Here is a 25,449-nt window from a genome sequence, read left to right as displayed (position 1 = left end):
GTTTATGCTCAAACAAAACAACCAAGAGGAAATTTAACAAAATTCCACCTAGAGTAAAAAAAATCTCTGCAGTCATCCACAGGAGACTTCAGGCAGCTTCTGCTAGGCGTGAGCTAGAGCCAGGCTCTGCAAAATACCTCAACAACCAGTGAGCTCCATGGGGTCCAAATGATAATATGGTAGAGGCTCAGGCCATTAGAAGGAAAGGGGTTGCCTGGTAATGGGGAGTGTTAACTGCTAGAGAGCTCCATTAGAGCATCTTTTTCTTACACTTTTGCTTTTTCCAAGCCCCACATTTTTCCCTGTGTGTGCTTAGAAGCTTTTCTTTCTCTTACAGCATTTATTTTTATTGTGTCATTTTCCTCTGTTCCCCCTTTTCATTGGCCCTGTGTGAGTGTTTGTTTAAACCATTTGCCTGCTTTCATCTTCCATTTTTCTTCTCTCCCTCTTTCCAGGGGCTCTCTAGCCGTGATTATCCTTACGCTTCACATTAGCTTTCCTCCCTCCTGTTCCAGGATGGGCTTGAAGGGGGCATTGATTAAAGCTAAAACCTGCAGCAGGAGAATTTCTATCAGGCACCAGCTTCAGGGTCCAGTGGCCTCCGTGAGCTCAGCTCTCACTTAGTTTTTCTCCAGAACCAGTTTCCAAAGTCCCAGGAAATCGACCAAGACAGAGCCGAGCTGGCACTGAAAGGGCAGGTCACAGCTCCTCTTGAGGGGCTGATTTGTACCCTTGGAAGCCCTCAGCTGTGGGAGAAGGCAGCGGGGATATGGCATGGAAAAGTTCTGGCATGGGCCAGGTTTTCAACTCCCTCCTCCTGCCTTTTGCTCCCTGAAGGTTCCCTCTTGCTTTCTGAGTGGTAGGACACACTGTGGAATGCCATGATGGCACAGCTTCACGCAGCAGTCTTTGAAGGGAGTAATTACAGCCTTCATAATACGCCTAAATTATAAGGTTGGGCATTTCAGTGTTTCTTCAAATCCTTGCCCTCCTTCCCACCCTGCCACCAGCCTTGCCTGGGGGCCAGTGCTTATTTCTCCCTTTTTTTTTTTAAGGTATGAATGTAAAGAGGCTATTTTGGTTTGAATTTGGGCTGATCCACTTTTTTTTTTCTCTCCTAAAAATAATAAGACCAATAAAAATTGCAATTACAAGTTATTTGAAAAATAGTTATTTGAGATAAATTAATACTTCTCAGTGCACAAATCCAACTGTATGAAAGACCATGGCAACCGGGGGCCTGGGGGGAGAGAAGAGGTTTGCAGCCCCTCCCTGAAGCTAGATGACAGAGGAAATAGGTGAAGCAATCTGCTCTGCTGAGCCTGCTGCTGGAGCTGGAGTTGTGAACCAGCATATTCCATCCCTTCATCCTATACACTGTTTTTTCTGAGGCAAAAAACATCCCCAGAAGTCTGAAATGAATGGATTTGTAATTCCCTTAGTCTGTCAGATGGTACCATTCTGAGAAAGGTGGTTTTCCTGTGGGCAGTCTGATTTAGAGAGAGGATGAAGATCCCTGCAAGACACAACAAGTCACAACATTATAAGGAATTCAATAGAAATATTTCTGGGGGAGTATAGGAATGTGCTTTCAGGTTGCCCTGAAAACACTGGGTAGGGATGATGTTTTACTGTGACCTAGTGTATGGAAATGGAGTAATATTTTTGATCCCAGTAATAGGTTGAAGATCCCCCTTCTTAACACACACACACACACGCAGTGCCTGTGTGCCCAGCAGCAGCTCAGGGCTGTGTAGAGGTGAGAGCTGTTCTACCTTGTACATCACAGCCATTCCATTGCAGTACGGTTTTGTTTATCCAGAAAGGCATTCATCCTTGAAGACATCAAATTGTGGAGATCTGCTGTTTCTGATGCGTAATGGAATCAGAGGGTAAAAATGTGATTCTTCTTTCTGATTTGAATCTGTCTTCAGCTTCCAGTCCTTGTATCTGGTTTTGCCTTCTTCGCTGGATAAAAGAGCTCTTTAAGGAATTTCTTGCCTCAGGAAGGTATTTTTATCCACCATGGTCAAAGCATCTCTCCGTTCTTTTTGTGGTAAGCTAAATGGATTGAGCTCTTTAAGTCACTCACTGGCAGGCACTTTCTGCCACAAATCATTTTTTTGTCTTCTTTTTCTGCTCTGACTCTAAAATGTAGATGTCTGATTGTATGCATTTTTCTAGTGTCATTCTTCGTATGCAGTGTGCAGGATAAGCTATCTCCTGGGTTCTATTTGCTTTGTATATTCAATATCCATTCACTCACATGCCACAGAATATTATGTCTGTTCATCCGTTTTGCACATTCACACCCTGCTTTCCAGGCTATGTTTCTCTCAGCTTTTTGGGCAACAAGTTGTTCCCAGACGTGGAATACCCATCCTCTGTTGATTTCTGCCAGTAGTTGCCTGGAACAGCCCCCTTTTCCCTGAGATGCCACTTTGCCCCCTGACCTTCAGCGGAAGCATAGCTGGCTCCTCCACATCCAAGGGCTCTGATATCAGGCTGTGCACAGAGGGATAATGGGCAGGCTTGGCTGTCCCTGCCTGGTTCTTGGGGCTTCAGCTGGTGGTTGTTCTGCTTGTTCTGAAAGGAAATTGTGTGACTGCTTTTAGCTGCAGTTGGGGGATTGAATGACATGTGGAAGGAATAAATTGCTGCATGATAAGGAAGAGGCACATAAGATTTGAGACAAAGAGGAAAATCTCATTTCCACTCCCCTTTGTTATCTTTTTACTGTGCATAACTGTACATATCACACATGTTACTCCGAGATCCTGCAGAGTATCCCATCACTCCATTAGAGCCCTGGAAATACACTGGGAAGACACAGGATTTATCTTTCTGTTGCTTCACTAATGATCAGTTTATCCACAGGGGGCAACTCCCGTGGAGGCATTAAGTAAGCAGCCAGATCCTTGCACAAGTTCATCTTACCAGGTGCCCTGCAGCTCTACAAACCTGCCCAGGTGTGTTATGCTGACCATTTGTAAACAGTGGCTGCTTTTTGGCTCTGTGAACAGGCCGCTCTTTGGCTCCTTCAATACCTGGTTTTGCTCCCAGGGGCCAAGCTCTCGATTCTGTCCCCAGGCTGCCTTAAAAGTGGGCAGCGGAGGCTGCAGGGGCAGGAGGGCTCCTGGGAGGCTGAGCCAGGGCCAGCCTGTGTCTAAACTCACTCTGTGGCACAGCTGAGGGGCCTTGGCACCATCCTTCCTTTATGTAACCAGCTCTTGGCTTCACCTGTCCCTTGGCAAGGACCCTGCAGTGGAGCTGCAGCACCACTGTTCCTGACTGGAATGCCTGTGACTCTGCTTGAGCCACTGTTAGCAAGAGAGAGCTGTTTGCAGCCTGAGAGCAGCACACAGTGGCTTTGGGTGGTGTTAAAAAGAGCCAGAGTGAAAAATGAGAAATCACATTGTACCATTTTCCCAGATATCACAGCCTGAGAATACAACTTGTGTTTCCCCTTCTAGGGCATCTTGTCACTCTCTTCAGGGACTACCTGCCCACAGGGCACCCCCGTACACACATGTCCACATGCACACAAGCACAGGGCCCTGGGGGAAGGAGTTGGGCAGTCCCCTTGCTGCTGCAGGTCTCTGGGAGTTACAGGGTGAGCCAAGCTGTGAGCATGGGCCACTGGGGAGACCAGCATGGGCAGCTGCAAGGGTGATATGCAGCCACAGGCTGGGTGCTGATGGGAGTGTTTGGAGAGTGAAGCAAGAGGCAGCAGTGCCAGCTGGTGGAGAGGGGAAAATGCAAAGGCTGGGCAGAGGGTGTAGGAAGGAGAAAGGGGTAGCAGGGAATGAGGAGGAGGAGCAGGAAGTCTAGGGGCAGGAAGGCTCAGGGTGCAGTAGGACAAAGAGGGAGCTGTCAGGCAAAGCAGGAGCAAAGAAGGTTGTCAGTGAAGCTTGGATTAGTTTTGTTTTTAAGCTAAGTGTGGAAGTGCTGCTTGACTTGGTGTTCGGCTCCTGTGGTGAGACTGCACCTGGGTCTGGAGCTGCCATGGCTTGTAAGAGGCAGCCCTATAGAGTCCAGCGTTGCTTCCTTCATCCCCAGTTCCCTGCCACACAGCCCATTGCCAGGTGTCATCTCCACTCACTCCCCTCAGAGGATAACAGCAGCAGTGCTAGGCTGCAGAGCACTGGGGAAAGAGCTCTGCTCCCAGGTGCTAGGGAGCATTTTCCCGCCTGCAGAGAACTTTTGCCTGGGCTGTATTGTTATTTTCAGGACACTCAACCCAGGGCTGCTCCCAGTGATCTCATAAGGGCCTTTCATCATCAGCTGGGAAGAGCTCTTGCCAAGAAAAAAAAGGAAAGGAGAAGAAATATTCTGGGCAGGAGGGTGGTCTAGATGAAGAAGGCCTGGCTTTAAACCTGTTAAAACCAGAAACAGGAAGTTTTCATGATGTACCTCAAAATGACTAAGCACACAATACTGGAAATGATACCTTTGCGCTAATCTTCATATTTTCTTCAGCTACTGCACAGTGCACCAGGCTCACGTCAGCTGGTGGGGGTCCTTTCAAAACTTTCTTCCTTTTAAACTCCAGAATTAATTTATAATATAATCCAACAGAGAATGGAGTGCTTTTTGCTTGGGGTGAGTGTGTCCCTCAGCTAAACCCATGTGTGCATTAGGAGCCAGTACAGGAGTTCTGTAGGAAGATTTTTTTGAAGGCAATTCAGTGACAACTTGGGCTGGAGCCCCAAAGGCAGCTGTGCACTGAAGCTCGCAGAGGAAGTTCCAAAGGATGTCACTTCACAGCATGCCCTTCGGCTCCTGGGTTTTTTCCCCTCCTTTTTCTCTGCCTTGTAGTGGCTGCAGCAAAGGCTCCATTATTTGGCAGCATGGCACTGCTTTTGTCTATAAATGGAAGCAGTTGGCCTGTCTCCCAGGCAGGATAGTCCTGTGCGTCAGTTATGCAATTGGTAGCTTGATGACTTCATCTGAAGCTGGGGGAGGGCCAGGGGGTGGTAGGAAAAAGCCTTTGCCATCAGCTCTGCTGGAGACAGCCAATGAATGTGTGTGTCCCCCCAAAGCAAAGAAAGCAGGAGCTTAGCGACAGGTGTGGATGAAGAGTTTGGTGCAGGAGCAGCTGAGGGATCCTTAGCAATTCCTGGACTCTAGCTTAGGGGAGACGCAGCCACTGCTGCAGCCCTAGTCCTTAGGATGCTTCAGGGACCGTGCTTGACCGGGTTGTAAAGTGCAAAGTGCAGTGGGGGATGGTACTGGGGGAGAAAGTGGAAAGAGGAACAGGGAGAGAACTTTCAAACCAAGACAGATGTTAAAAGGGGAAAGAACCTAAATACCAGAGAGCTGCCTTTCAGCAGAGAGCCCTTAAGGGAGTATCTGTGCAAAGTAGAAATGTGGACAAATTGTATTTTGTTATTTCCTCAGAAGGGTCATGAAAACCTGACCTTCATGCAGAAAGGCTAATCTTCATTTCCCAAGCTACACTTCAGCATTGAACTTAACCCTTTCCTTGACTGGGTTGGGGTGGGTGCTGCAAGATCACCTTTCTGTACGTCCAGATCACACAGTGACTGACGTAACTCAAACCCGCAGTGAAGCAGGTGAACCTGAACCTCACCCTGGCAGGTTTTGCACAAAGGATGCTAAAGTGACACAGGTCCTTTCCATCAAGTTGGTGGTTTTGAGTAAGTCCCTGTCGTCTCTGTTCATCAATTAAAGAGGTTCTACGGGCTCTTAACACCCGAGACAGGGACCGGGCACGCAGTCGCTGGTTTTCAAATACGGCATCAGGGGCGGCGTGGTGCCGGGCCGGGCCCCTCGGGAGCTCTGGAGGTGTCGTGAGCCCCGTTTGCCCTGGCCGCAGGACAGCCTCGGGCAGGGCGGGCGCGGCTTGGGAGACCGCAGCCGACTCCTGGGAATGCTCCCTGGAGGCGCCGGCAGGACGCCGGCCCCGCACGGGCAGGGCCGCGGGCGGGCAGCGCCACCTGCCGGCGGCAGCAGCGCCGGGAGAGCTCCGCTAATCCCGACCCTGATCCCGACCCTCCGCCGGGACGCGGGTTGGGATTTACCCCGGGCTTTCGCTGGTGCTTTTCCTAGCACTAAAAAGCAACAAATTGGATTTAGAACATGAAGAGAGAGTGAGGTGTGTGCAGGGAAGGTGCTTGCACTGCGTCCTTCCAGCCACACACACTGATTCTGTGCTGCAGGATGGCAATCTTGAATAAACACTAACTGGAGTTAAATCCTGAGGATCTGGAGAAGAATTAGTGCTGCCAGCTCCCACTATTCGTTGTGGGCACCTAACAGCTTGGCTTCTCAATCCAGACGGCTTTGTTAAATTGCTGTTATGAAGAGAGGGAAACAGAATGGAAGAGAAAATGTACTTGCCTCCTTGAGAAGGAAGAAAAAGTTTAGAAAAACATGACTCTGAAGCATGAAAAAACTTAGCACACAACTTCACTGTTTCATTATTAATGAATTATAAAGTACTCCTGCTTTACCTGAGGGGCTTTGGATTCCAGGAGAAAAGAGGAACCTATTCCCTGTGGGGAGCAGTCCATGGCTCAGTCACAAGCCATGAGCATCTTTCCAAGGACTCACTTTCTCCAAGCTCTAGGCTTCACCCACAGACTCTGTGCCTCCTCAGCTTGGTGATCTGTGATTTCCCTTGCCTGTGGAGCACCCCGGTAACAAGGTCTTCCCTCTCTCTTTGCACAGGAGCACCAGGTGGGATTGTCGCGACCCACAGGGCCCATGCAGCCTTCTGTCCCGGCAGGCTCCAGCAGTGTAGTCACAGGCACCAGCTCTGGGGGGCCCTTCCTTGGGAGCCAGCCCCAGGTGGCCATCATGAAGCAGATGCTGATCGAGCAGAGAGCGCAGCTGCATGTGATGGAGCAGCAGAAACAGCAGTTTCTCCAAGAGCAGAGGCAGCAGCAGCAGCAGCAGCAGCAGCAGCAGCAGCAGCAGCAGCAGCAGATCTTAGCGGAGCAGGTACAGTAGCCGTCTCCAACGCATGCTGGGATGAGCATGAGCACTACAGACAATGCAGCACCAGCTCTTCCTCCTAGATTTGGGAATTCCCTCTCTGTGGCTCTTGTCTGGGTGTTTCAGCAATAGTTGTCAAAGAAGAGGCAACTGTATCAGTCCTACCATTATCTTGGCAAATATTACCCATGTTTCCAGTAGTGGGCTTGACAGTCACCTTGGATTTTAGGCACTGGAAAAGTTAGCTCTTAACCTGGCATCTAATGGTGCATTTACTCCAGCAGAAGCAGACTCAGCTGCAGTTACAGTCATAGGTCCTCTCCCCTAGCTCTGATTATGGTCTTGCACTGGCAAAATCTGTGCATAGCTGCACAGGAATCTGGGACAAAGAATGGATATGGGTTAAAAGAAGCCTTAGCAAAGAAAAATGTTACTATTTACCCAGACCAATTCCTTAATCTGGTTTATTGAGTGCCAGTAGGAGCAAATAGGTTATACAAGGGAGAGACAGCAGCAAGGGGAGAACCAGAGACTGAAGTGGGACAACAGTGAAACTACCTCTGGCAGTGGCAATGTGGAAGAGCTGCATTGGAGCTATCACCTGGCTTCCTCAGCTGTGCCACAGAGTGAGTTCAAACACAGGCTGGCCCTGGTTCAGCTTCCCGGGAACCCTCCTGCCCCTGCAGCCTCAGCTGCCCTCTTTTAAGGCAGCCCAGGCTTTGCAATATGGATGTTAAACTACACAGTCTGAATGGCGGTGTGTGCTTAATTCAGCTGTAGTTTCAAAGCAGCCCAAGAGAAAACCACTGGAAAGTCACACTGTTGATTGACTAAACTTGATCCAAGTTTAAAGTTCCAGCCCCCTAATGTTACTTAGATAATGCTCTGGGAGGTCAGCAGTTGCTTTAAGCTTGGCTTCTCCTCTCTTGCTAAGGAAAAACAGCTTAAGACCATCTGCTTAAATTTGTGTTAGAAAACATGCATGCTGTGTAACCACAGAAATACAGATTGCCTCCCCCCCTTTCTCTTGTTGCTTCTGAGAAACAGAAAAATTTACTCTCAGTGAACAGGAAGGATGCTCCTAGAAATATTTAGGATAAAGATGCCTGAACTGATTCAAATGTGAACAAGTGCATGAGAGTGAGGATGCAGTAATGCATCCCATGGATTGGGCCAATTCACATGCATAAAGCCAAGAGCCAGTCAGTGACTTGGCTGCTGGGGGCAAGCCTAAAAGTATTAAAAAGCCACCAAGCTGAGGCTGTCAATTGTGCTGGCAGAGATGAAAAGTGGCAAAGTCACAGTCCTCAGGTTCCTAGCTTTGGGGTAGTTTGTGCCTAACAAGAGTCCCTCTTTCTTTTTGATAATTTGTAACAGATACTTATGAATGCAGGGATCAATACTTCCTTCTTTCCCATCTCTGCCGTTCTTGTACCTTTGTTACACATCCTTGGTTTTGGACACAGTATTTGTACGGCTGCGGATGATGCTACAAGACATGTCCTTTCAGTAAGTGCTTAGTTGAGTACACCTTAGCATCTGAAAGCTCTGTTTTTATAATCAGCCCTTGATTCTGTTTTAAAATATTCACAAGTATTTGTAGAAAACAACCAGAGAGGAGCAATGTGGTCTGGATCAAGGGAGCAATGCATTTTGCAGTCACCACTTCCCAAATATCATTCACTGAAGCACAAGAGGAAATGTGCCTTAGTATCCATTTCTGTTTTGGCTGAGGAATGTTTCTAGGCTGCAGTGCTTGGGTCAGGATGCAGAAATCCTTGCAGCTGAGTGTTATGAGTGCAGACATGGAGCAAAGTCTTGCACCAGGAACACAAACCTCTGGACCTTGGCAGGACTAAGGGAAGGAAAGTGTGTGTGGATACAGTTGCCCTTAGACCTAGGTGAGCAAAGTTAGTTCACATCCCTCCTTCTCCTTTCTGCATGAAGACAGTTAAGCTCATGCTGTAGAGGTCAGGATGAAATGGCTGTAGGTAAGATGCAATGATGTCGGCCTCAGTGCTTGTTCCTTTTTGAGCCAAAAAGAGTCTGAGTGCTGAGTAGCCCAAGTGCTCTGAGGAGGACTCTCCAGATGACTCTACCTGTCTGTCCAGAACACCTCGCCAGATAAGAACCAGTGCAGTTCTGCAGTTTTGCAATCAGTCCATTAATTAATTAATCACCTCTGTCTTCTGTCTCTTCTGCTTTTTTTTTCCCCTCCTTCATTTGCAGCAGTTGCAGCAAGAGTCACATTTGCCTCAGCAGCATCTGCATCAACAGCGAAGCCCATATCCAGTGCAACAGGTCAATCAATTCCAAGGTAAAAGTCAAATTATTTTTCCTGTTTTGGAGTCAGTGCCCCTCAAGGTAGCAAGTGAAAGCTTGTGCAGTTTCTGAATACCAGGGTTTGAGCAGTGTACAAGAAGAGGAACACAGGCTGTTGCACACACCACATATTTTACCAAAGGGGAATTCCCAAGTTTGCATATTCAGTTAAGTTTATGTTTTCCTTTCTGCTTCCTTCAGTGAAAGCTGCTTTTTTTTTTTTTTTTTTTGACATTTGTTTTGCCTCTTTGACATCCAGACATCATGGATTCATTCACAGGTTTATCTTGTTTGCTTCTACTCTTATGAGTTTTTTTTCCTGATAGCATTTCTGACTGTATCTTGGTTTTTCCCCTCCTTCATTCCCCACTGTATCTAATTTGATGAGCAGAGAATTTCAGAGAGGTCATGCTTACCTGGAGAAGGACTGATAAATCTCAGGTGTGGGAAACACAGTGAAATATCTGAGATGTAAATAGAGATTTTTTTAATGATCTCAAAAAAAGCACAAGTATTATTTTGATGTGCTCCCAGGTAACTGAAGAATGTAAGTGTACTCATTTTAACTTAGGAAAATAAGTTAATTCTGAGATTTTAGGTGCAAAGCATCAGCTGAATGTCTAACCATGATTTCTATACAGACATGAAATGAACACACACCTGTGCTGTATTTTCATGGTAATGTCCTGTAGCTGCAACAGAAAACAAGGGAGGCAATTCTGGACAGTTCACATTGCCATTCTGGTTCCCAGGATATGAACAGGCAGCCACGTCTTCTACTGGCATATATCAGGGTGACTTCTTCTAATCACCTCTTCATTTTTATCTTTGGCTCCTTAAGTTCTGTATGAAATTACTTTTTTTCCCCAATAACTGATTTTCCAAAATTAAGAAGTGTGTGCACGGTCATCCACTGAGATGCACACATACAATCTCTCTGCATTCATGCTTCTTTGAAACATTGCCTTTGTATGTGTTATTTAAAAGAAACAGAGAAGAGAGTTCAGGCTAATCTGACAGAGCAAGGAATTCATTTTCATAAATTAACTAATTTAAATAGTTCACCATTTTTTCCTTTTTAGTCACGTGAATGTAATCCAGTGCAGTAGGTTTTGTGTAAATGAGACCAGAAGGTGGCCTAAAATCTTAAAATCCGTTGCATCTCTCATTTAACTATTCCTTGTCTAATCTCCTGTCACTTATGCCAAGGACAGTAGTTAACAAAAGCAGTATGTGAACCACTTGCTGTTATTGACTCCTTTGGAGCTTTTCAGCTGCCATTTCCAATTAAAAAATAGCTGAAGATGCATTAAGATTTTAACAGATTCTCTGTATCTTACGCACTTGCTGGAGTCATCATAAAAAGACTGTTTCTAATCATGGAAGGAGCTGATCCAAATTAAGAGAAATCAAGGGAACCCCAGTATCCAGTCATTAAGAAAGCAGTTTGATAGCATGAATAAAATAAAAGCTGCCACAACATGTGGCCTGTTCCAGTGAGATCCAGATGGTCTCTCTTCATGCTACAAAATGTTTCATTTAGCTGTGTGCTGGAGCTAAAAGCACCCACCAGAAGCTTGTGGTGCTGCAGAAAATGGAGTTGTAGCCATCCTCTGCATTATGTAATAGAATGACATGTATAGACATGATGCTTCCTTTATCCAGACCCATTTCTCATGGAAACCAAGCCAACATCAATAACAGGGACCAGTGTTCAGGGATGTTGTCTGCCACTGAGGGACAACAAATAGGGGCTGATTTAAAAACATTCAGATTCTGTTGTACAGTTCTGAATTCTTAAGCAATGATTTTATATTTACACCTGGCATTTAATAACATTTGAGCCTGGAGCAATTGTGCACCTCATACACTCTGAGCTTCACCTGCCTTGTGTTGTATTTAGTTAGTCACTCAAATCTGAAGAATGTGACTATTTAGTTAGTGACTCAAATATGACTGTTGTATTTGGTAGTGACTCAAATCCACAATGAACCTATGGCATAATCTGGGCTCCAGGTAATTGTCTTTAAATAAAGATAGTAAATACAGAAGCATATTGGCTTCCCAGAAATCAATAGCTCCCCCCTACCCCTGAAAGTAAGACGCAAGCATGGTTAAGTTATCTGCCACAGTGTGGAATTTAACAAGGCTAGGTTTTTCTGGTTTCCCATCACTGGCCTAAGGTGAAGTAAAATGTGCTTATAGTATTGATTCACTAATATACTCTCCCTGCTTTAAATGTCCACAAAAGCCCATTTTTTCTTCTTTCCTAGAATTAATCCGTAGCAATGCTATAGAAAATCCATTCATTTATGCCTCCTGAGCTATTAAAAACATTGATTGGCCTTCTGGGCCTGACATTTCCATTTTAAAGGCTTACTTTCCAAAGACAATGGAGATATTTAAAAGAGAACTTCAAATGGTAAACTGAAGTTCAGCTGTCTTGCAGCCAATGAAGGAAACCAGTGGAAGTTTTCCCATTTGCTTGCTAGAAGCTGAATTAGGTGTAGCTGAAGTAGATAAGTGCTGCTGAGGAGGCTCCTACAGATTCTCTCTTATGCAAAGATGTGTTAATTAAGCTTTACAGGGTTGTGGGCTCTTTCTTACCTTCCTCCCTTTTTGGTGCAGGTTCACCCCAGGATATAGTGGCTGTGAGAAACCAAGTAGCACTCCAGAGCATGAGAACATCCCGAATGATTGCCCAGAACGTGAACATGATGGCCATGGGTCCCTCCCAGACCCCAAGCACACTGCCCACCACTGCAGGCCAGTCGGATATGGGCATGGCTCCTTATAGCTCTTCCAGCCAGCCAGGAATGTACAGTATGAGCACAGGGATGAGCCAAATGTTGCAGCACCCAAACCAAAGTGGCATGAACGTGGCACACAGCGCAGGCCAGGGAACAAGGCAGCCTGCCTCTGGACAAGCAGTGGGAATGGTTGGCAGTTTTGGTCAGACCATGCTGGTAAACTCTGCTCTTCCCCAGCATCAGCAGCAGATGAAAGGACTTGTGGGCCAGGTCTTGCCAAGGCCACAAGCACCACAACTTCAAAACCTGATGGGGTCTGTCCCTCAAGGAACACAAAACTGGCAGCAGCGAGGCTTGCAAGGCATACCTGGAAGGACTAGTGGTGAAATGGGGCCCTTCAACAATGGCATCACCACATATGCGATGCCATCCGGGCAGCCACGGCTATCCAAGCAGCATTTCCCACAGGGGCTCAATCAGACAGTTGTGGACACAAGTGGGACAGTGAGAGCCCTGAACCCAATGCTGGGGAGACAGTTGCTGCAACCACTACCTGGGCAACAGGCAGCCAGCCAGGCCAGGACGATGGTGATGCCAACAATAACCCAAGGGGTCCCTGCCATGTCAGGCTTCAGTCAGCCCCCAACGCAGCAAATGCCAGGCGGTACCTTTGCTCAGAGTGTCCAAGGCCAGGCCTACGAGAGGAATCCCACTCAGGACATATCTTACAACTACAGTAACGAAGGAGCAGGGGCATCATTCTCCAGTTTAGCAGAGGGCACAGACCTTGTGGACTCCATTATTAAGAGCGGACCAGGGGATGAGTGGATTCAAGAACTTGATGAGTTGTTTGGAAACCCCCAGTGAATGTGCTTGTATAGTCTGGAGCTTTGGTTGTTATGTTTGAACAAGCAAAGAGGGAGTCAGATGTTCTCCCCATCCCTGGATTGTTGGGTTTTGTTTGTATTGGTTTGGTTTGGGGTTATTTTGTTTTCTTTTGTTTTTAATTATGTAAACTGAGCTGATCTTGTAGCCAGCTTTGGAAGATTGAGGGGACGATGAAAACATCAGCATCCCAAAACTTCCACCAAGCAATCTTTGTTGTGTGGGGGCACCCACTCTGTGTGTGTGTGAGGCAGAATGGGGAAACTGGAAAAGCCAGCTGATGCCTCTGGCTGGGAAAATTTGTTCTCTCCCCACTTAAAACAAAGCTTCATTGCACAGTAGTGTGGGGTGGTCCCATATCTCCCACCTTATATGACTGTGCACATTGCAGCTTCCAGGGAAGCAGATGGAAGAGCTGGGAGCAAAGCCTAGAGATATCCAGGGGCAATTGCACAGGCCCTGGTCAGAAAGGGGCTTAACCCCGGGGGCAAGCAGGTCTCGGAGAGCCATGGCCAGGCCCATGGGGCTGGCTCTGAGCTGTCCTAAGGGAACATGCAACGCTCACATGACAAACCTAAACAATCACAGGGAGGTGACCATTTTCACTGTAGAGTGATAAACCCCACTACAAGTGCAGGAGAACATAAATTTGGCAGTGTTGTGAGGGCAGATTGATTATGTGACTGCTGCTGGAGACAGCCTAGTGGTGGGTAAACTTAATGAACTGCTCAGTCCCCTTGGGACTTGCAGTAGTGCTTCCCAAGTCAGAGCACTTGGCATGGCCCTGCTGCCTGGGGTGTTGAAGGGCTGAGAGGTACCAAGAGACATTAGCAGAGGTCCTCAGTGGGGACCCTCCCTCTCCTTCCTCCCCAGGTTGTTCTCAGTTCACTCTCTTCCCCTCCTGTTCTTTCAGTGTAAAGCAAGCTGAGCTGGCTGCACTTTTTTTTCAGGCAAGCCACAAAGGGGCAGGCAGGGGAGGAGAAAATAGGCATGAGTACAGTGAGGGTTTGGCAGACAGGAAGACTTTCTCCTCCCCTCTTGAAAAGTGCAGGTTTGGCAGGTAGTATTACCCCAAGGTGTCTGGGCTCTCTATGTGATATGTTCAGTTTTAAACAGATGGTTTTGGTCTAATCCCTCTGGTTTGCTGGAATAAAATTCACTGCAATATTTGAAGAGCAGGAGTCAGTGAAGGATGACTGTAAAGAACATTCATGAGTGGGTAAAATAATTGATATTACAAACATGGGGTCTGCCCAAATAAGGTTGTAGTTAATAGGGATGTATCACTATCTCCACTATTTGGACCAGTGCTGAGCAGCCCTGTGATGAAGTTGTGATAGATCTCACACAATATTGAGTCACCATCCATTCTGAGTGTGTACCCAAGCTGCAGTTGGAGGCTGTTTTCTGTAACCTATCACCTCTTTAGTGTTTTCAGCTGAGAGCTGCTTATCAGGTTACATAGTTGTGCATAAAAAATGTTAACATGACCCACAGTCCAGAGCTTTAGCACCCTCTGGCCTAGTGCTGGCCTCTGTGAGCCATGAGTCTTGCTCTGCAGCAGAAGTGCACAAGTGCCAGTCCCAGTTCCCCAGCTCCTGATCACCTCTTTTTGTGCTGCTCTCCCTGGGCCCAGCTATGCCAAGTGCTGAGCCCTGAATTCCATGGAGGCTGAGGGCCTTGGCACTTGACGCTTTCATGTCCTGCCTTTTCCTGTGGAGCACAGATATGCATCACATTAAAGACTAGGAGCAAATGAGCCTGGAACCATCTCACTGCCCCACTGAGACTCTCTTTTGAATAGTTTCCCTTGCTGCGCTTGCCTAGTGGGGGGAATTACCTGTTCTAAATGCTGCGATGCAGCAGTACAAGCTGCATTTTTAATGGGCTCAAGGTGAGCCATCAATCCAGCCTGCTCTGACTGCTACATTTTAAAAAATGGCTTTAATTACATCTCTTTTAGCTGACCCCTTTTTAAAATACAGCACGAGGGCCAATTGCAGCTCCTCCTGAGGATGAGCATGGTTTGCCTGCCTGCTGCTTCAGCAGGAGCCAGGTTGGGCCCTAATTCAGTGAAAGGGAGCACCAGCCAAAGTTTTTGGTTCATCGTGTGGGTCAGCATCTCTTGGTCAGAATGGAACAGATAGGAAAACGTTGGGAGAAGCAGCACCCTGAAGGGACCAGGGTGCTGTGGCTCTGTGTGTGTCAGCGTGAGCATGGGGCACAAACCTGTGTGACAGAGCTGTGACAGGGTGAAGAGGCAGCCACCCTCCTGGGCAGAGGACAGCGCTGGGGACAACACAGCACCTGTGCCTCGGGTGAGAGCAATCAGGGCTCACCTCTCAACACAGAACTGGGAAAGGAGGACTTAGAAACACACATCCACCACACAGCAGCCAATGCAAGTCGGTGTGCATCAGGGAGATACAGGCCTTGGTAATAAATGGTGAAGACGAGTCTCTGTTGTCTTTGTAAAGCTTCCTCCAAATACTCCATACTGGGATCAAGTACTAGAGAATAGATTTTACTAGATTTGGGGTTGTTTGGGTTTTTTTTCTTTCTTACTATGGTGCTGATGTATATGTAATGGTAAAAAAAAAAGTCATTTGTAAATATGTTTTTACAATTCTACAGATATCACTGGGTCTACTATCTGTAAAATATATACATATGAAAATATATATATATATATATATATATACTGTTTGTTTAAAATAGAGTATTTTTATTTCATTCCTTGACTCATCCTTACTGCAGTGGTATTGCACTTCAGATGACGTCTAATTACTAATTTGTACTGTATCCCTGACAGCAACTTGCTCCATTTTATTCAGATTTTTCTAGTTTTCTGGTTTTACTTTGTACATTAAGTATTGTTTATTTCCTGTATTTCCTAAGACCTGTACAGAGTCTAAAAATGTAGAAAAATACCTGATGTTAACACACCTCTTTTAAAGAAAAAAAACCAAAACAAGAACAAACAAAAAAAAAGAAACCTAAATAAAAGATGGTTATCTGAGTCATATACCTGGTGTATATGGATCATGTCTTGCCCCACTCCTTCACCTCAGTGAGCAATCTTCCATGGAGGAGAGGGAAGCTGTATGCAGGCAGGTCTGAATCAGCCCTGGGGTTTCTGTATGGCTGCATCACAGCACCTGGTGGAGTTACAGGTGTTACACCTCAGCAGTTGCAGGCTGGGTATGGCACATCCCAGGATGCCCCTCTTGCTCCAGCAGGTTCAGCAGCCAGTGAGTAACGCAGGGTTTGGTGCTCGAGGCACGAGCTCTGGCGTGCTCCAGGTCAGAGACAGTCCAGTTGCATTACTTCTGCCCGTCGCAGAAGCGACTTCGGGATCAGGAAAAGAGCTGCTTGCTGAGCTAGCTAGCTGGCTTCTTGGCAGAGGAAACATGGCAGGAGCCGATGGGATCGGCTCACGTTAGCTCAGAGACAAAGGAAGAGAGAGGCTGTTCAGGTCTGGCTTCCAACAGGTTTAATGCGATGGGATCATGATGAAGTGGGATTGCTGAGATGGGATGGAATGGCTCCTTGGAGCCTTGTCCTCAGTTTTATAGAGAATTTGAAAACCCCAGTGAAAGGGGAAAACAACCAATGAGTTATAAGCCAGGGAGAGGATACAATGTACAACAAGAGCCACTGGGATAAACTGAGAGGCCAGAGTTATAACAGAACCAATGAATGGCCGAGTAACCGAGAATTTTCCCGAACTGGGGGAGGTGGCTTGGACCCGGGGTCCGCCTAGGGGGTGCAGCTTAGGCTTCTGAGCCACCCTCTGAGTCTGACTCTTCGGGGAACTCGATCCAGGGGATGGGCTGGGATTGATTGGCACGCTACCCCAGCCCTGCAGTGGGCTGGGTCACCCCAACAAGTGAATCCCTGCATCCCAGGCAGCTCCAGCAGCTGTCCCGGTGCAGCAGAGCCCAGACTGCTGTAATGAGCTGCTGGATGGGACATGCTTCACCACCTTCTGCCATGTTGCTGCTTTCTCCAGCAAGGTGGGCCACCAAAGCTTCCTGTGCTCTGAGGAGAGGCCTGTGCTCAGGCAGATGCTACAGGGAAGTTGGTCCTTAATTTGGCCTGTTAGAGGTGGCAGCTCCAACCTTTTGTGTTTATTCTGTGCTGGGAGCGAAAGTAGGGAGTAGGGAGGTGCTTTCAGGGGAGGAGACAAGATGGAGATGAGGTGGGGTGGAAGAAGGGAAATGCATAGCTGGACATAGAAGTTGGAGAAAATGGGAAAACTGGGAAAGGATAAAGACACACGCTTAGAGTTATTCCCTATCACCTACTGCTACAACAGGGTGAGAATTGTGTTGTCAGAAGCCTTTTGGAATGTGCACATGGACATATTGCACATGTATGGTCCAAGGTAAAAATGCCATGCAGCCTTCAAGGCTTGACACTACTTCCTGTCTGTTCCCAGCCTACCAGGGAGTCATGGAGGATCAGACACTGGATCTCTGTTCACTCAGCTGGCTGTTTGGGATGTCAGGTGTGGTTTGGCTCCACACACAGCCTCTAAGGTGAGATTCCCCTTCTCAATGCCAGACTGAAATACTATAGTTTATGACTTAAACATCTTCATGAAGGACTTTTGCCTATTGTAGCAAAAGCTGTATTACAAAGGCTGCAGAGAAGACCACCTCACCCTGAATGGGGTCTTGACTGAGGCCCTACACTGCTCGCTGATGAAGATAAGATAAAGTAACAATTCAAGGCTGGGGGAGAAGAATAGCACAAGCTTAACACCTTCAGCCAGCCATGTTCAAACAGGCCCTCGCACCAAAGGGTGGGGGAAAGAAGCTTTGGGCATGTGGTGAAGAAGCCTCTGGTGAGAGGCAGTGAGTGCCCATCCTCCAATGTGCAGACCAGCTCAGCTGTGGGGTCCTTCACCCTGGGAGAAGGTGCATCCACAGCAGAAGGGAGTGTCATTGCCCGTCAAAGACCATGGGGGCCCAAGGAGTCCCCAGACCCTGCACCAGAGCACTGCAACATGAAGCAACAGATCCACAATGTTGCAAGGGACAGTGCCAAACTGGCCGCCTGCAAGGGAGGCAATGTGGGCATTCCCACCTGCCCAAAACATATATTAATCCACTGGATTCTATACTTTTTGGTGTGGCATGGCGTGGGGTGGCATGGCGCAGCAGCGGGGGACCCTCACCACCAGCAGACCAGATGGAGGGGTGCAACGAGATGTCATTGGGACCCTCGGATGGGTGATATGCTTCCACCTAACCCCTGTCATTCTCTCCCTGTCCCCCCACCCCCAATACACACTTATTTTTCTATTTCTTTCTTTCTTTTCTCTTTCTTTCTCTTTGCCTCTTTTGCTATTAAATAAAATATATCAATTTTTTGGCAACAACATCTAACATCATTTGGTTTTAATAATGGTTTTGGGTATATTTTGAACCTTTCTAGATTTTATCTGCTTTATTTGCAGAGACTTAGTTTCCTCTGCTCTTCTGTGTTTAAATTGGATCATAACAGCCAGTTCCTTACGGTTCTAGATGTGGGTAATGAGGCACAAAGAAGAAGACTGGCCCACATCAGAGCAGCTTGCTGGAGTTGCCCCTCAGCATGTGCTGGCACAGAAGAGTCTTTACTGGGAAAAGATGCTTTCAGCAAGAGACCCCTGGATATCAACTGGCTTTGAGGCCGCATCCTCATTTCTGGACCATCATCATTTCTGGTCGTGACTGACAGATGAACGTTTGCAACAGATGAACATTTGCATGTTGAATGTGCAGCCTGGTAGCCTGGTACTGACTCCTCCATCAGCAGGCAGGAAGTGATGTGCCAGGAAGTGACGTGCTTCTCACCATAGCCATATTAAATACTGACACTGCCAGCATCCATCTGTTATAGGTGTATTTTGTTTTTAATTATAGTTGAGTCAGTCTTTAACACTTTTCCATCCCAGACGTTCTGCTCTGGCTTACTGGGGACAAAGCAGTGATGCAGTAAACAGGTGGCATCCTTAACTCCAGGCTGACTTTTGCCCTCTCATTAGCTGGTGGAGCTTCTAAAATGTTCTGTTTATGTTTATCCCCTTGCTTTGTGTTGCTGGATGATGCTTTGCATTCTCACACCTGCCTTTTCTGGCATGTGAAATTGTCTCTGTTAATTTCTTGGAGGGGAGGGGAGGGGAGGGAGGGGAGGGGAGGGAGGGGAGGGAGGGAGGGGAGGGGAGGGGGGAGGGGAGGGGAGGGGAGGGAGGGGAGGGGAGGGAGGGGAGGGGAGGAAACACACCAAAGCACTACAACAGGTAAGCTTGGAATGGAATCATTTCAGGGGCAAAGAAAGACTGATTTGAACCAGTAGGTGACCTTTGGACCTCCTCTAATCTGTATTTCAAGTCTGTTACATAGTTTGGAGCTTTGTCTTGATTTTGGTTCTGGCAGCAGTGCTTCCTGCTGCCTGTGTGTCTTGGTTTGAAAGACAGGTGCCTGCCAAGGAAGGCAGGAACCTCCCTTGGAATGGAAAATATAACCCCCTACCCTCCAAATTATTATAACTTTTAAATTACGGGGCTTTCAGGCACAGATATGGGAAAAAGAATAACAGTTCTTTACTAGTATGTCTATGCATAACAAGGCAAACAATCAACAACAATGGTAACAACAACAAACAGTACCAGAAAGCCAAGTAAGCAGTCTCTTTCCACTCTTTAAGCACTTTCCCCTTGGGTGCAGTTCCGCTCACAGCCGGCAGGGGCGCTGGTGGCTCCCGGCCGGGCAGGGCGGCTGCGATGATTCCCCCGTGCCTGCAGGGGGCGCTGTGGCGCGAGTTTCGGCCGTCTCTCTCCACATGGCAATGGCAGCTCTGCCGGTGGGGAGGGGAGAGACAGAGAGAGAGAGAAGGGGCTTTCCTTTGCAAACCCACAGGAAGCAGCCAGTCTCAGTGCCCCTCTGGGTCATGAAATGGACTGTAGCAGGAACTTTGGAGCAGCAGGCTGGAATGGCAGAGGCAAGAACAGCCAGGGTGGCAAACACAGTGTAGGGAAAACACCAAAGCTGTGTCAGGAGCCACGGGGGTCGGGGGGACATGGGATGTCAGGTTAAAGTGTAGCAAAATGCCCGAAGCAGCAGCAGAAACAGCAGGGCTGGGCAGCTGCAGCCGGGCTCCCCCAAGCAACCAGGAGACATTCCCTCTGCAGGGGGTCGGGGTCCCGGATTTTCCCCTGAGGCCAAGCAGATGGTGAGGGTCCTTCCCAGTGAGGTCAGGTGTTGAAAAGGTCCCAGTACAATGGCCGCTCTTACAAGCAAAGGCTCACCCAAGGTAGGAGAAGCAGTGAAGGACAGAACTCTGCCGTGGCAGCGAATTCCCTGCAGCAGCAGCCCAGCACCAAGACCACGACTGTCCTCCCTCCAGTCCTGAGAGCAAGAGACCAAGCGAGGGCCAAGTGCAGTGTTGTATTTCCCCACTGCTTTTCTTATTAAATTGTCTGCCTTCCACATCGCCCCTTCCCCTGCCCCTAGTCCTGGCCACATCCTTGGATTCTCCCTATTGGTTCCAGTACCCCAACTCCGCCCATGTACCACCCCTGTGCCCTGAGATAATTCATTCATGTGCTCTCTCCACCCCCCTCCTCCCCAGATAAGACCCCAAGCTCTCTGACCACATGGTCTTTCTGCCTCTGGGAACTAGCTTGTCATCATGTAAAATAAAAGTTCCTCTGAGGTTGCTATGCAGGGACCCTTCTGCCTCCTTTACCATCACTGTGTTGCAGAGCTGACAGCTAACCAGAGCAGGAGTGCGGAGCCTCCTGAAAGGGCTACGGGAGAGCGGAACAGCTGCCCTCCCCAAAGCAGCCCTGCTGTGCTCTCTGGGAAGTCTGCTTGGCTTGCTAAACCAAACCAAGCAACACAACAGCCGAGCCCAGCCCCTCACCCCCAGCCAAAATCTCAAGGTATCTCTGCACTTACCAAGAGAAAGTGCCCCGGCTAGGAGATGGTAGCAAACTTCGCCCTTCCCCCTCCTCCTCCTCCCAGACACATCTTTTGTCTCTTAATTATTGTCATTATGATCTCTTAGGCAACAAATGGGAGAAAATTCCCTGAGACAAAGGAAAAAATAGGAAAAATCCTAACCTCCAACACTGACTGACTGAAGGCATCACTGGCAGGTTCGTATGTGGATTTTTCATATTTTAGCCCATGGATGGAAAATTAGTGGAAGAATTCCTAAGGATTTCTGTGGTTGTTAAATCTGGCCCTGATATACTTTCTCCGTGAAGGTAAGTGATGGAGAGCTGCCCTTTCTGCAGCTGTGTCAACTCCAGCCTGTTCACCATCATGATCTATCCTTTTCCCCTCAGCAGACACTGCTGGACTCAGATCTTGCATCTTTCTACTTGTTTCATCTTATGGTTTCCAATGCCATTTCAACCTTTCCTACCTGCAGGCACTAAGTTATGTCTTTTTATCATGAGCTAACTTAATAAAATCACAGGATGGCTTGGGTTGGAAGGAACCTTAAAGATTATCTTGTCCAGCCCCACTACCATGTGTCCATACATGTCCACCTTTTTAATATGAAAGGTTATTATGAACCTGATCCACCTCTCAGTTATCTTGTGGTCTGGTAATCAACCTCAGTGTACTACGGAACAACAATAAGCATGTTCACTATATAAATTTGACTGAACGCCACTATGAATGTGCAGTGGTTTGGGCCAAATCATGTCTTCAAGAGGCATGACAAGGAAAGTTTCTTCTTGCTGGCTCTCACATGAGTATATTCAGCATTGCCTAAATAATTTGAATTATCAGGAGCTGCCAGAACAGGCATGGCCTTGCATCTCTGTTCTTCTACATAGTTTAAATTGGTCATTGGCATACTTTGAGCTCACAGTGGTAAGCCATGACTTCTCCCTTCTTCTGGCAGAAAACTGTTTTTAAAGTCCGTTTACTTTTCACTGTGACTTTATGATCGCCAGAGCTGTGGTCATGCTCTGGGAATCTGGGAATGTTTATGTAGTCTTTCTCACTCCCCAGCCGTCTTGTGCCTTGGTGGGAGGTAGTGCAGTAGGTCCAATTGCTACACGAGCATCTGTGCCTTCTTTTTGTCTGGGCTGGTCTCCACAAGTGATGTGTTTTGGGCACAGCCTGTCTTCAGGAGGCTTCCCGTGAGGACTGGGATATGCCCACAGGACGGCCTCACTTCTACAAGGAAGAGTGTTTGAACTATATGTGTTGAACTATAAGCACATTCCAAAATATAAAAGCCAAAAGTCCTTTGCAGAAACTTGGGGCCAAGTGAAGCTTTAAACATTTTTCTGAAGTAAGCAGTGTTTCCATATATGCTTATACAGCAGTGGCATTGGATATACCTGTAATATGGGGATCTTGCAGCAGCATATTGCATGGAAGTGTTTTTACATTTGCACAAAACAGAAGGCACGGCTGGGGGAAACGAAGAGCAGTGCAGGAAGATACAGAAGCATTGGCAAAACTGAAGGGCAATGGGTAAGATGGGCTGATGCTTGCAGTGCCAGTTGCAACTAAATTACTTAGTGAATTAATGGGTTTGTTTTTATGTGATTTGTTTGTGGGGTTGCAATACCACAGAGGGAAAGAGAACATTTGAGAGAGCAAATGTAGATGTGACATGACATTCTGTCTCACTGACTTTTCCTAGAGTGTAGGGAAAGGAGCAAGTGTAAACAGCTCAGGAAAAACATGCATTTTACATTGCAATGAGCTGTTAGGAAAGAGCCCTAATGTTTTATTCACATATAGCTTACCATCTTTTTTGGGGTTCAGGCAAAGCATCCATGTCATTCATTTATTTAAAAAAAAACCAGTCTTCAGAGCAATTTATGGACTTTCTCCATTATGCTGAAGTCCAAGTATTCATCCAGAAAGCTGCTGACAGTCCCAGCTTCACCCAGGGTTATCAAGCAAATCAGAATTATCACACTCAAATAAAACCTCGAAGTGGAATGCAGGAAGTTATGAGCTGTTATGAGCTGTCCATGGTATGTTGTTACAGTGCAGATACTGTAACACACGTATCAAACAACAAGGCCCGTGGAAAATAAATATATATGGACTGATTCTTGATAGATGTTTCAGAGAGATGTTTATTTCTCCAGCTGCATGATCGGAGCTCTGCTGAGGAGCTGTGGCAATCACGGGACCCGAGGGTCCTTGCCCGCGCAGGGGAACACAAAACAACCAATGGGGAACGAGGCTGACCAGGGGCCAGGGAAACCCCATGTCTCCCCCCCAGGCCCCTGTCCCAGGACGACATGGCAGGGGGGAAGGCCCCAACGGTATGTTACAGTGAAACTGCTGGTCCAAAACAGTTGAAGTCTATGGAATCAGAAAGGACATGGCTGGAACACTGCCTTGGAGTGTTTTAGTAATAAACCATTCACATGCATGACTTTTGCTAGAGACAAGAGATTCCAAGTACCCTCTCTAAGGGAAAACTTTCCCCCAGTGTTTCTAAATTTTCATGTGGAAGTTAAGAACTTGCTCCAGGATGAGGCTACCTCATCCTGTGACATGAAGACCAGTAGGTAAAGCCACAGAAAATCTTGAGCACCTGATTGCAACTCCAGGTGTAGGAGTGTGGGAAAGAAGCCTTAAGGAACTGACGGAGAGGTGTGCATGTCTCTTACATCCATATCTATTGGGCAGGTACCCTCTGCTGAACTGGGAGATCTGCTACCAGTCATCACTTTGACTTGGAGATGGATTTCTGGACCAGAAAGGAAGAGCCTGAGAATCTCACTGGTGCCTAAAGACTTGATATAAATAGCCTTTCAGGGCATGCCATGTCTAGATGAAAATAGTGAAGTATTTTCTCAGTTTCAAGAGAGCATGAAAAGAGTCTTTCGCTTAGCCCTTCTTTGAGGATGCAGATCGGGTTTGTCTTTATAACTAGCAGGCCTTGGAGGAAAACCATTTCCCAGGGCTGCCAGGCTGGCTCTCAACACCTTCTGTTTGGTTTAAAATCAGTCTCATCAAAGTGTGATGCTCTGTCTAATAATGAAGCCAGCCACTCTTCTACAATTTCCTTGAGAGGCTGAATCTATTGGTTTAAGTAAAGCATGGGAAAGATTTCTTGAACAAAGGACTTTTTCATTTGTTGATTAAAGAAAAGTCCATTATGCTCTGCTTGTTTGTTTATTTACGTTTCTGCTCCCTAAACTTCCTTAGCAGTTGCAAGTCTTCTAGCTGGTGTTCATAGCACTATTTGAATTACTGCATCTCCTACTGGGAGATATAAAAGTATCTCCATATATTTGCTCTGGAAAACAGCCTCTCCCTTCTCTCCAGCAGCAGCTCTTCCAAAGAGGGTAAAGGATTGGTGGAGCTGTAGTGAAGGAGAACGGGAACATCAGTACACAAGCCATGGAAAATAGCCCTGTAGGACAGTCTTCCTGCTGCTGCAGGATTGTTCACTACAAAATAGTCTGATTGTTTCGTATCTTCCTCTAGAAGACATTGCAAGTTTTTAATTTTATGACAAGCATATATTGTGCTATTTTCTTCTTATGACTGATAATGGGTGGTGGAAGAGAGCCTTAGATCTGGACACAGAAGACAGTGCAGTGCCTTCAGTGAAAAGAAACAAACCATGTATTTCAGTGTTTATAGTGGAGGGTTATAGGAGAAAGTTTCACGAAGGATGTCTGGACTTCAGGCGGCTCTCTTGAAAGCTCTTTCTTGCATAGGCGAAGTTACAGCATTTCAGGGAGTGGGTGTCCAGAGCCAGCCCTACAGCTGCCAGCTCCAGCTGTAGGCATACCTGAAGCCACTTTCTGTTCAAATTACAAAGCATTATATACTTTTCTTTGCAGAGTATCTTAATACATAACAACCAATAAGCACCATACACAATACCTTTACATTTGCCTATAGCCTATCATAACTACTATCATTACCATCTTATAGTCATTATTATCCAATCACGAGAGTAAGTAAGTTACAATTTAAGCTTACCATGGAGAATTCTCAGACCTCTCTTCTTCTTCTTGCTACATCGACATTTCTTGTTTGCCTGCGATAGCTCTTTTTGATAAAAACATGTTTTCTATTCCCTTATGCCCTTCTTGAGACTCATTTACTTGGTGAAAAACAGGTGCTCGTTTGGAGTCACATACCTTTGTCCTATTCCTAAAAATCTCCTTCCAACTCATCTCCAACCTTTGCCTTCTCAGTTATTCAGGGGTCAGCGTTTCAGCAAAACATCTTTTACTCTATATCAAAACTTGCTTCCATTTCTACCTCATGCTAAGTTTCTACATTCACACATCTTGCTGCCAAGCCTACATAGCTGGGAAACTTTCTTACCAAACTTTCATCCTCTCCAACAGTGTATACTGCTTTACTAGTTTGAAAACAAACCAGTGGGAGGTACCAAGTCAGAATAACAATTTAATCGGGAAATTAAAGAAAGGGGGAAAAAAACTAAAAGAAAACCCTGGTTCAAACTGACAGAGTCAGGATACAACCTGAGTCCCTATTAGGCAGGGTGGTGGTAGCAGTCTGGTAGA

The 25,449-nt window shown here is 46.9% G+C and overlaps 1 protein-coding gene across 4 annotated transcripts in view; it reads left to right on the top strand.

Moving 5' to 3' along the window:
- Nucleotides 1-18,537, top strand: part of MAML3 (mastermind like transcriptional coactivator 3) — a 269,830-nt gene extending 251,293 nt beyond the window's left edge. Inside the window, exons 3-6 of one of the 4 annotated variants that reach the window (XM_039550808.1) lie at nt 6,694-6,966; nt 9,190-9,277; nt 17,359-17,458; nt 18,449-18,537. In XM_039550808.1, coding sequence (XP_039406742.1) covers nt 6,694-6,966; nt 9,190-9,277; nt 17,359-17,458; nt 18,449-18,458 — 471 coding nt within the window. In that variant the 3' untranslated portion in view covers nt 18,459-18,537. Of the gene's footprint in view, nt 1-6,693; nt 6,967-9,189; nt 9,278-11,910; nt 15,817-17,358; nt 17,459-17,542; nt 18,149-18,448 lie in introns of those variants that run through there. The other 3 variants (XM_039550807.1, XM_039550806.1, XM_039550805.1) reach the window with 3 other exon arrangements.
- The last annotated feature ends 6,912 nt before the right edge of the window (nt 18,538-25,449 follow it).

This window comes from Corvus cornix, chromosome 4, assembly GCF_000738735.6.
Source record: "Corvus cornix cornix isolate S_Up_H32 chromosome 4, ASM73873v5, whole genome shotgun sequence".
NCBI lineage: Eukaryota > Metazoa > Chordata > Aves > Passeriformes > Corvidae > Corvus > Corvus cornix.
Note: the sequence above shows the minus strand (reverse complement) of the source record. Positions and strands in the feature narration are given on the sequence as shown.